The sequence below is a fragment of the Anser anser genome (assembly GCF_964211835.1).
Source record: "Anser anser genome assembly, chromosome: 1".
Classification (NCBI taxonomy): Eukaryota; Metazoa; Chordata; class Aves; order Anseriformes; family Anatidae; genus Anser; species Anser anser.
This window is the reverse complement of record NC_139720.1, coordinates 157,077,303-157,089,189: the sequence shown is the minus strand read 5'-3', so window position 1 is coordinate 157,089,189 and position 11,887 is coordinate 157,077,303. Positions and strand designations below refer to the sequence as shown.

The window sequence follows — 11,887 nt, the reverse complement described above, 5'->3', positions numbered from 1 at the left end:
TTGTTTTTTTTTTTTAAAAAAAAAAAACTTCTGTGTTTCAAGGATTTCCAGATACAGTGATGCAGTTCCTGATACGACTTCAGAAAAACGAAGTGCTGGTAACACACTGTTAATGGTGCAAGCTATGTACAAGGAAACTGAATTTGCCTTTTTATTTATAATGGGTGTCTGTAGTGCAATAATGTTCAATAACTGAACATTGAAGTAAATGTCTTGGTAGTTTGTGAAGCCCGAGGTGTGCATGAAGCATCATTACAACGATTGGCCTAATATGTAGGTGCAAACTTTCCATGCTGAATTCTGTCTTGCCGTTTTTATAAACTAGTTTCTGACTTGTTTTAAACTAAAGGGGGGATGCATTTTACTTGAGGTGTGCTTAATACTGATGTGTTAATAAATCAGTATTAAAACAGATTCCGAGTGAATTATAAACGTAAGAGCTCAAACTTGTGACATGCGCGGAAAATCTGTTAGCTTAAAAATAATTTTCAACATAAAAGCTTGTTATTATTTCAGTTTCCAGACCAGTGTTTGGAATAAGAATTATTCTTCTGTTTAGGGCTGTGATTTGTAGGAGCTTTGCTGGACATCAGCCAGTACAGCATAGCAGGTTAGTTGTATTTAAAAGTGCCTTATTGTAAGGTATTGTTTGTTTGCTCTGTAATGCATAATTTTATCCATAAAGTTAAAAATGTGAGAATCTTTTTTTGCCCACTGCAAAATTCAAAGTAGCAGTTCTGTGTTGTAAGAAGGATAAGTCAAGTTAGCCAGAAATTTATCAAATGTCTCAAATTATTAAAATGTCTTTATATAAATCGTAAGTCTAAAAAGCAAGAACTGTTTTTTCTAGAACTGCAGGAATTATTTTATGGTATTTTTCACAATAAAGATATTTATGATGACAAGAAAGCACCATGGTGTATTTGTCTGCTCTTCTTTCCTCATCCTGTTAGAGTTTATAGAATCGTTAGGGTTGGAGAAGCCCTCCAAGCTCACCTGGTCCAACCATCCCCCTACCACCAATGTCACCCACTGAACCATGTCCCCAAGCACCAGGCCCAACCTTTCCTTGAACACCCCCAGGGACGGTGACGCCACCACTGGTACCGCCAGCGTTGGTTTCCTTCTGATGTTACTGGTCTGGTGACTGGGAAGGGACCTCCCAAAACCTTCATGTAGCATCTTGGTTCCTTCTGAGAAGTCCTCTGTGAGAACGGGGATATTCTGCAGTCTGTTCTGAGATGCCTCCCCAAACGTCACCTCCGTGTTCACACCATGCAGAGAGGCTAAAACAGCCCCTGCTCCTGAGGGAAGTTGGATCAGGGGAGAGATGCTGCTGCGGGGAGAGGTGGGATTTGTACAACTCACAGCTGGAGCAAGTGGGTCTGCAGCAAGTGGCTGGGGAGCAGAAGTAGAAGGGTGCATCCTGAATGCATAACTGTGGTAACTCACTGCACGAGTTGGTTTAATGGAGTCCCTCCTTTACAACCAAAACTGTCTTAGACTTCGCTGTGGTTCTGCCAGGAGAATCTTGGGTGCAGCTGTGATTTACAACAGGACTGCGTCAAGATGTGATGATTGTTTTAATTGCTGCAGCAATGTCAATCCTCACGCTTCTGGGGTAGGTCTTGGCTGCCACAGCCACATTGCTTTACAGAGTAGCTCTTCCAAGGCTGGCTGAAAAGCAGCAGCAGCAGAGCTGCTCTGCAAAGGCTGCAGCAAAGTTCTCCAGTAGAGTTTCAAGTCCATCACTGGCTGCAAAGAAAACGTTAAGTGTGTAGGCGATGCCATAACACAACCACCAAGGGCTTGACCTAGTCACCAGCATTGCGCCTGTGCAGCAGTGTAAGAACTAAAGCAGAGCTGTATCTATGACATCTGGAAAGAGCCCTACGTGCAGTCATCCACAGTGTATGTACAGCGCAGGTGACTGACAGTGCAAATAAGCAAGAGAGCTCCTTATCAGTCACCAAAATGTGCTTGTTATTTCTGTAGTTGGAACCAACTTAGTGTACGCTGTCTTCTGTGTTTATACAGTGGTGAAAAGCATGGGCACATACATAGCCTGTGAGAGCTAAGGTGTTGGAGTCGAAAATGACGTGGCACGCAACAGCTAACTCTGTGGAAGTGAATGCAGATTACAGAATGTGAGAGGAGGGTGTTGGGAGGCTTCTTTAACAGGACAGGTTTTACGTCAGGTACCTTGCTGTGGTTTCTCAGCACCTGTCTTTTTAAACCCAGTAAGTGTCAGGTAAGAACACTTCAGCCTTTCTCAACCTGAGCGGTGTGCATCAGTAACAACCTAACAAAGTGTAGAGCAGACCCACGGAGCAGCTACCACTGGCCTTTCACAAGGCAAGGTGCAAATCTGGCCACTTGTGCTGAGCAACATCCATATATCGCTTGAGCCTATTGAGCTAGACGGGGAAACTGACTTCACAGTGCAGTTCTCTTTGGAGATGAAGCACCTCAAGGAGCAGATAAAAAAAAAAAGACAATGCTTTCAGGCCTGCAGTTTTCTATATGTTCATCTGTATAGACCCATCATCTCTGGTAAAGGTAGAAAATAATCATCTAGTAATAAAAGATTGCTTCCACAATTTCTATTAATGGCTTTTTCATGTATGTCTTCAGGTTTAAAAAAAAATAAAAAAATGAGTGCAGTGTTGATTGATTCTGGTTTTAAGCTATTGAATATAAATAAAGTTCTGTGTTTAGTAAAAGGCACTTTCCGAACCATCTGCACATCTACATTTTACAGTCATCAGAGCCAAAAATCTGGTACAAGAGGAATGCGTGGAAGAGTGTAACTGGAGGAAGCTATTTATATGGCATCCATTTTAAGACTTGGCAACCTCTGATGAGAGGCTGCCAGGATGTTTCATTCATAGGAGTGCGGATTCAAATATAAAATAACTGCGCTCTCCGTCAGGGGAGAGAAATTTAGGTACAGCAATGCTGATGATGGCTGGAACTGCTCGATTCTCACCTTCAGGCGAGGAATTCACAAACCGAACTGAGACTTCCATCACAGCAGGCTGGGAAATGTCAGAAAGCTGTTGGACGTGCCTCAGATACATCTGAAATTCAGAATGAAAAAATAGCTAACGTGAACACGAGTGTAAGAGGCTAACGGATTGAGAGGCGCAGGGCACAGACTCCTCCCCGCTGCAGGAGCCTTTTTGTCACTCCGTGTTAAACAGTCACCAGAGGCAATGCGCGATGTGTCAGGAGCCGAGACCAGCCTTCAGCACGGGCTTCAAGGAGTGGTCTCATGGTGACAAAGGAGATGATGTATCACTGAAAATGTAAATCCTAAAAAAGAGGCACTAGAAAAAAACAACACTGTGTTCTAGATGGCATCCCAGTCCTAACTTTTTCAGGATTAGCAAACTATGCTGGGAATGGGATTAGCCTGCATGTGGCACTAGGCATCTTCAGGGCATAGTGTTAATCTGTTAGAGACGTGATGCTGGGCTAAACCAATTAAGAAGTTAAGCCGCTAAAACAAAATTAGACACTGTTACCCTGTCAGCAAATGTTTCAATAGTTTGGCTCAAGTTTTCCTGTGTGTACTTAAAGTCAGACTTTGAATAAAGAACAAAACATAACAGCGAAGTATAAGAGGAAAGAAGAATTATAGAATCATAAAGGTTAGAAGAGACCTCCGACAACTGGTCCAACCGTCATCCTGCTACCAATGTCACCCACTGAACCACGTCCCTAAGCGCCAGGTCCAACCTCTCCTTGAACACCCCCAGGGACGGTGACGCCACCACCTCCCTGGGCAACCCGTCCCAGTGCCTGACTGCTCTTTCTGAGGAGAAATGTCTCCTCATTTCCAACCTGAACCTCCCCTGGCACAACTTGAGGCCATTCCCTCTAGTCCTATCACTGGTTACCTGTGAGAAAAGGCCGACCCCCAGCTCCCCACAGCTTCCTTTCAGGTAGCTGCAGAAAGCAGTGAGGTCTCCCCTGAGCCTCCTCTTCTCCAGACCAAACAACCCCAGTTCCCTCAGCCGCTCCTCACAGGACTTGTGCTCCAGGCCCTTCACCAGCTTTGTAGCCCTTCTCTGGACACGCTCCAGGGCCTCGATGTCCTTCTTGTAGTGAGGGGCCCAAAGCTGAACACAGCACTCGAGGTGCGGCCTCACCAGAGCTGAGTACAGGGGGACGATCACCTCCCTGCTCCTGCTGGCTGCACTATTCCTGATACAAGCCAGGATTGGCCACCTGAGCACACAGCTGGCTCATGTTCAGGTGAGCATCAATCAGCACCTCCAGATCCTTTTCCTCAGCACAGCTTTCCAGCCACTCTGCCCCAAGCCTGTAGCGCTGCATGGGGTTGTTGTGGCCAAAGAGCAGGACCCAGCCCTTAACCATGTTGAACCTCATCCCATTGGCCTCTGCCCATCGACCCATCCTCTCCAGGTCCCCCTGCAGGGCCTTCCTACCCTCCGGCAGATCAACACTTCCCCCCAGCTTGGTGCCATCTGCAAACTTACTGAGGGTGCACTCAGTTCCCTCATCCAAGTCCTCAATAAAGATATGAAAGAGGATGGGCCCCAACACTGACCCCTGGGGAACACCACTGGTGACCATTCACCATCTGGATTTCACTCCATTCACCACCTCTCTCTGGGCCCGGCCGTCCAGCCAGTTTTTGACCCAGCAGAGCGTACCTGTCCAAGCCAGGGGCTGCCAGCTTCTGCAGGAGAATACCATGGGTGTCTGTGTCAAAGGCCTTGCTGAAGTCTAGGTAGACTACTGTAGAGTTCATCTATTGAGATTGGAAAGATAAAATCTTGATGTGAATGCGAGTGCTTGATTTAGGAAAAAGGTAAAAGGAAAACTTATTGACAAATATTTTCAGTCCTACATCTCTGTCTTTTCAACAATGCTGCACTGCTGTTTGGTCTGTTCATTTTCTCTTAAACTTACTAGCCGACATTAAGAAGAATGAGACCTAGAAAATACACTGGAATAGTAACATGAATATAGATTGAACAAGCTCTTCATTTCAATGGCTCACCATCAATCAATATTACTACGCTTATTTACTGATTTGAACCAGGTTTTGGTAATACACCTGTAATAGAGGATGCATTTTCCTCCCTTTTATAGTGCAGAGCGCACAGATTTGGAAGTGGAAACAAGCTCTCCCCGCAGCTCCAAGTTCTCTCTCAGCTTTACATTTCTGAACATTGCTGTTGCTGCCCAGCAGGAACACTTCCACCAGATTAAAGACACTTGAGGAATCACTGCATTATTTTTGTCTTGGATATATTAACCAGGCATTTAATGTTCACTGTATAATGCAAAATAGGAGAAGAGAAAACAATTGTTTTTTCTCCAGTGCCACCTTTAATATTTTGTACAACATATAAAATCCACTGTTTTAGTACTAAAAATATAATGACATGCTAACAATTCAAAGTGCTGCTTTAAAGAGACTTTTGAAAAGTAGTTCATATAGTTGCTGGGCCTCTCTGTTTTATAAACAGCTCATTTCAGAAAATAGCTTTTTCTGAAAATATTATAATGTGCTGGGAAAAAAAATGCTGTTACACATTTTTTACAAACAAAGACAACATCATAGAAAATGGCAAGAGAACTTTTAAATCATCAAAACATCTTTGGCAAATTACATTTCTGAGAAATTATGTCCTACTCATTTAAGTAATCTTAAGAAAATAGTATTTAAAAGGGCTATTTTTTTTTAAAAGCATGCAGAAGTAATCTAATTTTAAAAAGAACAGGACGATACAGATGTAACGAGCAAGAAATCAGTGCATAAATTCTCCACTTTTTATGCTGCATAGCAGAAATTGCCCACGCAGATAATCATAATGAAAGAGAACCAAGGCTCCTTAAAGGTAAGGAACCTGCAGCTTCCGAGCTGACATTCACATCAGCGTGAAGTGGTGCTGTGGACTGAAGTATCAGGATGTCAGTATAAGCTAAAAAAGGGAAGCAGGTGACTAATGATTTTTTTCCCTTTTATATGGCGTATCTATTGTTTCCTTGTTACACACTGAGTTTATAGTAGCTCTGCATAATTAAGTCATATAGCAGTCCACGTATGCTATAAAAATACCAACTTACTCATTTGTGTTCTACGATGTTGCAGGATGTTCAACTTGCTGCCTGATATTCTGAAGTATTATGTTGCTTGTTATGAGAACAAGTGTAACAAAACAAATATTGCAGTGAAAAGGGATAACTAAAGAGAACTGAAATTAGTGTTAACGGATTATAACTACTGGATTACACGGGAAATATTTAATTGAATTACTTCATACAAAGAAAATGCCCACAAAAGACCTTTTAAAATTCACATATGATACGTTAAAACTGTTATTTCAAAACGCATAAAGGTAATACAACGTAAGAAATAAAAGCCTGTAAAAAATTTGCATGTCTCATATCACTAAGACTTTAAAAATGTCAGCAAAGCATGATTATAAATACCTGCTCTTAGAGGAAGTGCTTTCAAATAACCTACACCTGAGAACGATGACTGCATGCAAAATATGCTTCATTATTCTTTCTATTCATTCACTTATTTGCTGGTATGGAAATGTGCAACTGATGATTGATTTACCCACTTAGTGCAAATTACATTATCTTTTATAATTACAAGCATTTAGATTGAAATACTTTATTAAGCTCTTCTTATAAGAATTTGTGGTCTCATCCAGTCTATTTTGAACATCAGCACAAGCTAAGCAACAGAGCATGTACTGAAGGCACTAGGTATCAGTTTAAGAAACAAAATTCCCATTTTCAAATACACATTGCAGGAATTTTTCACTGCAGTTTTTGTAGATCAAAATATCAGTAGCCCATTAGAGCAACAGTTTTTGTGAGTATGTATTTATAAAATTACAGTAGACACCACTGACAGTCGAAATTAATCAAGTATTTTATTATTTTAATTTCTGAACAAAATAACGATAATCAAAACTGAGTGGAAGCATCTTTCAGGTACTGACCTTCTGATTCAATGCATGCCGGTTGGAAAGTTATCTTAACCAAAAAACACATAATGGAATCTTACGGCATACTATTTAAGTGACCAAAAGGAGCTTAAGAATCAAAAATGGTTTATTTCAAGTTAGTAAGAGTGCAGCAATCCTGTATAAAAAATGAATAATTACATTCCTTGCTTCAGTAAGCTTCAAAGTTGATTTAGATTTCTGTGGTCTAAATTGTTCAAGCTATTTTTTACATCATGTCTTTGCTACAATGAGAATTTTTCTTGTGACTGCAGCATTTCTCCAAGGACAAAACTATGGATATATAACCAAAATTCTTTATATTTAAATACATTTACTTTATGCATGTAATATGCACAAAACAGTTTTCATATACATATTTAATACTGCCCCCCCAGCTGCTGACAAAGTAAATCTTTGAGGAGTTGAATACATCATTGTTTATATTGTAAAAATCCTCTGGGCAAACTGTCTTTTAGAGAAGGAAAAGAAAAACAAAGAAACAAGGAAAGCTACTCTACACTGGTTTAAATAAAAGCAAGTACCTGTTGATTCGTCTCTTCTGTTCTTTATATTTCATTTTACATTTTTAAATAACACCATAAGTTATAAAATATTTCACTTCACATTGAAGAATGTTAACAATAGTGCCAATGCAGCTTTTGTAACTTCCAGTCAGTCTTTTGCAGAAGACTATTGCACTGTCACCATTGGTTTTTACAGGTGATGCTAAAGTTCATCGTGCTTAGAACCTGTAACCAAGGAAAAAAATCATATAACAATTACATAGAAACTTTATCACTGGTTTTGTAAAACATGGAGAAAGCTCTTTATTTACTGCTAGAGAGTCAATTCAACAACATGAACTTCATTTTTAGAGCCTTGCTAAAAGTTGACCATAAGCTTTCACAGAGAATAAAAACCACTAAGAATTCTTTATACCAAAAAAGGGCTTTTGTTCTCCGACTCAAGACTGGAGACTGATACTGGCAGGGAAACCTGTAAACTACAGTCTGAAGACAGAGAAACGTACTGGACAAGGAGACAGTGACATGGAAATTTGTGGAGAGGATGCGTAAAATCTGAAAGGAGTGGAGCATAGGTGGGGAGACTCTCACAGCAAAATGAGTCTCAATGCAAAATTTCTTGAAGGGAAAAGTACACTGATACAATGTATGTGCCTACTGATCCCAACCTTCATTTCAAACAAATTATTTTACAGAATTAACAGATGAATATGCATGTAAGTTACCTTTTTGAAAATACGATGTTTGGTTTTTCTTCTCTTTTTCAATTTGCTCTATTAACTTCCGTATTTCAGTGTCATATTCAACCCATTCAGGAACAATCCGGGCAGCAGCCTTTAGTTTGGGTTCTTTGGTTTGGGGATTGTTACACTGAAAGTTTAAAATATACTAGATGTAAAGAAAGCCAATGTGAAAACAGCGCCTCTCCAAGGAACTGTAAGTGATCAGCTCCTCAGTGTCACTGAAGATAAACAGTAGAACACACATTATTGCTAAAAACTAGCGATGTATTCATACGTTGACTAATACAATAATCTGAATGTTTCAAAATGGTCTACAATTTACTTCAAAGTGAAAAATAAGTTTAACTTCAGACAAAAACTACATTGCAGCAAATCATGAAACTTGATATGAATTTAATGAAGTATAATAAAAAGTCATTTATGCAAAAAAAATCTTACTGTTTTGCAGAGAACTGCTATTTACCATATTTTCTTGTCACAATTTCAGTTTAAATATCTGGCTAAGATTCTGATATTTCATATAAAGAGCCACCTCTCAGCAGCCCACAGAAATATGTGAAGTCTCAAACATATTTCTTTGCTCTCATTTATGTCATACCTAACAATAATCTTGTTAGCATTTATGAGTTCTTTGAAGGACAAAATGTGCAAGGTCAGTTACCTTGATAATCACTAAAAAAATCACAGAAAACAAACTGTAAATAAACCCAGTTTAAATAGTTTAAAACATTTTATTGTAAATAATTCATTTTTTTTCTGTGTATTCCTGACCATATGGATAGTAGAGACTTAGCTACCACAAGACTACTAATATTTAGACAAAGTTACGTGGGGAAATACAAGGTATACATTAGCACATTGAAATTAAAACTGATATCATGTTTTCTATTACGTTTGTGATGCTTCCTCTAGTGTTATCTAGCAAATAAAATGGTTACTTTCATAAAATAATAAAAATATAAATCATAGTAAAAAGTGACACATGATACTGGGGATTGAAAGATAGTCTAGTAACTTAAATTTCAATCTTTTACTTTCTAGAATAGACAGTACCCATGTTTAGCACACACAAAAAAGCTTATTTTAACTGTAAAGACACAAAACTATTTACATACTGAATATTTGCACCAGATTCCAATTGTCTATTTTTCTTCAGAATTATGGCTCTGAAGTTTCACTCCCACTGAGTGGGGGTTGTCAAGAAAAGCAGGGAAAGTTGGATGCGGTAATAATGCCAGACCAGAACTTTTTCTCTCTCTGTTTCAATTCCCAAAGACAGACATTTTCTTCTTTCTAAATGCAGCTAAGTCTCCCCAGCTTTGTTCTTTTTAAGCTATGCTCTGTCTTCATTTATAGTGGTGAAATGGACAGAGAAAAAGAGTCATAATAATATTACTCCTCTCCACAGCAGGTTCAGCAGGGGCAGCAGCACACAAAACTCAAAGACTTATTAGCAGTACTTCATGATAGTCCTACTAACCTGGCTGAAAATGAAGGAAAAAAAAAAAAAAAAAGGAAAATATGTGTACAGGAGTGAAAAACCCTGATCCTATCCAGTTATGATGGCAGCACTTAATTTTCAGTAGTTTTCAGTTTCATCATAAGCAAATTTGATACAGAGCATGCAGGAGGAGCCTTGGAGGAACGAAGAAAAGTTGTATGTATTCAGGCATTTATCAAAAGGGAACTAATGTTCCAGTACCTTCCAACAAGGCTGGCTCCATGATATCACATACGCATATATCTGTAGTGGGTTTACGTGGCAAGGTTTTGGTAGCAGGGGGCCATAGGGGTGGCTTTTGTGAGAAGGATCTAGAAGCTGCCCCATGTTAAGTAAGGGCCTCACTGCTGACCAGAGCTGAGCCAATAAGCGATCTTGTTTGCGCCTCAGTGAGAGCATATTTAAGACAGGGAAAAAAAACGCTGTGCCACACAGCAGCTGGGAGAGTGAGAGGAGTGAGGAACAGCCTTGCAGGCACCAAGGTCAGTGAAGAAGGAGGGGGAGAGGTGCTCCAGGCACCAGAGCAGAAGTCCCCTGCGGCCTGTGGTGAGGACCATGGTGAAGCAGGCTGTCCCCCTGCAGACCATGGAGTACCACGGTGGAGCAGGGTTCCACGCTGCAGCCCGTGGAGGAGACGACGGTGGAGCAGGTGGACCTGCACCAATGGAGGCTGCGGCCTGTGGAAGACCCCTGCCAGAGCAGATTCCGGGCCGGACCTGTAGCCTGTGGAGAGGAGCCCACGCAGGAGCAGGTGACCTGGCAGGAGCTGCTGCCCTTGGGGGATCCAGGCTGGAGCAGTTTGCTCCTGAGGGATGGACCCCGTGGTACGGACCCATATCTGGGGCAGTTCTTGAAGAGCTGCTGCCTGTGGGCAGCCCACGCCGGATCAGTTCAGCAAGGACTGCATCCCGTGGGAGGGACCCCACAGCACAGGGGACGAGAGTGGCTGAGAAGAAGCGGCGGCGAAGAAGCGCTATATACTGACCATAACCCCCATTCCCTCGTTCCCCTGCGCCGCTCGGGGGGAGGAGGTGGAAGAGGGTGGATGTGGGGGAAGGTGCTTTGGGTTTCTTTCCTTTGTTTCTCACTTCTCTAGCTTGTTAGTAACAGGCAATAAATCTTACTGTCTCCCTATGCTGAGTCTGTTTTGCCCGTCATGATAATTACTGCACGATCTCCCTGTCCTTATCTCAACCCTTGAGCCCTTTTCATTGTATTTTCTCCCCGTTCCTCTTTGAGGAGGGGGAGTGAGAGAGCGGTTGTGGTGGAGCTCGGCCACCCACCCGAGTAAAACCACCACAATATCAAAAGCCACATAAATTGTAATATACATTTTTTTAATTTATAAAACTAATTTAACTCAAAATCAACTTACCAAGTCTATTGTTTTAGCCTTTTTCTTGGACTCATCATCACACCAGGTTTCACACCAAAGCCATTCTTGAGGGAGAGACTTAATAGCTACTTGATGAATCATATTATTGGGAAGATCCTGTGCAAGTTTGTAAAACCATAAATTAGCATTGAGTTTTGAGGTAACTACAATTACTCAAAAGAGATTCCACAGAATATCTTTTGTCTGATACCACTTCTGCAAGTTGTTCTTATGTGTCCTCCTATGTGCTCATCCGACTCTTTTTCAAGTAGATTCAAAATTTCATAATACTAATTTTGTTAGCCAATTCCACCTCTTACTTCTCAGGTACTTTTTTCTTGTATTTGTATCTGTCCTTCCTTAGTTTGACATAACTAATACTGCTAACTGGTACTTACAGTTCAGATACCACATGCCATATGCTAAATACTCCTAGCAGAAATTAGACAGGATACAGTTATTAAAGCCTCTTAACCATACTTCCATTCCTCTGATTTGCAAAACATGCTCAAAAGCACATAATCCAGGATTATGACACTACTCTAAAGTTAGCCTTGTTTTAGGAAGATAGATTACAGAAATTTAAGTATGAAAAGGAAAAGCTATTAAACTGCTATCTTACTTGACTTAAAATTTTATTTTTTTCACCTTTATTATATATTCAAATACTCTCATAAAAACGAAAGCACTGAACCAATATTTTGCTGAATGTAGCCAATAGCATTTACAAAAGAGAAGAATCC

At 40.6% G+C, this 11,887-nt stretch overlaps 1 protein-coding gene across 3 annotated transcripts in view; it reads right to left on the bottom strand.

The window, feature by feature from the left end:
* The window catches only part of UGGT2 (UDP-glucose glycoprotein glucosyltransferase 2), a 95,318-nt gene continuing 83,431 nt past the window's right edge, over positions 1-11,887 (bottom strand). For all 3 annotated transcript variants that reach the window (XM_083800436.1, XM_083800434.1, XM_083800435.1), the window contains 3 exons: positions 11,145-11,261; positions 8,251-8,395; positions 1-7,750 (listed from right to left, as the gene is read on the bottom strand). In XM_083800436.1, the coding sequence (XP_083656562.1) occupies positions 7,728-7,750; positions 8,251-8,395; positions 11,145-11,261 (285 nt within the window). In that variant the 3' untranslated portion in view covers positions 1-7,727. The remainder of the gene's footprint in view (positions 7,751-8,250; positions 8,396-11,144; positions 11,262-11,887) is intronic.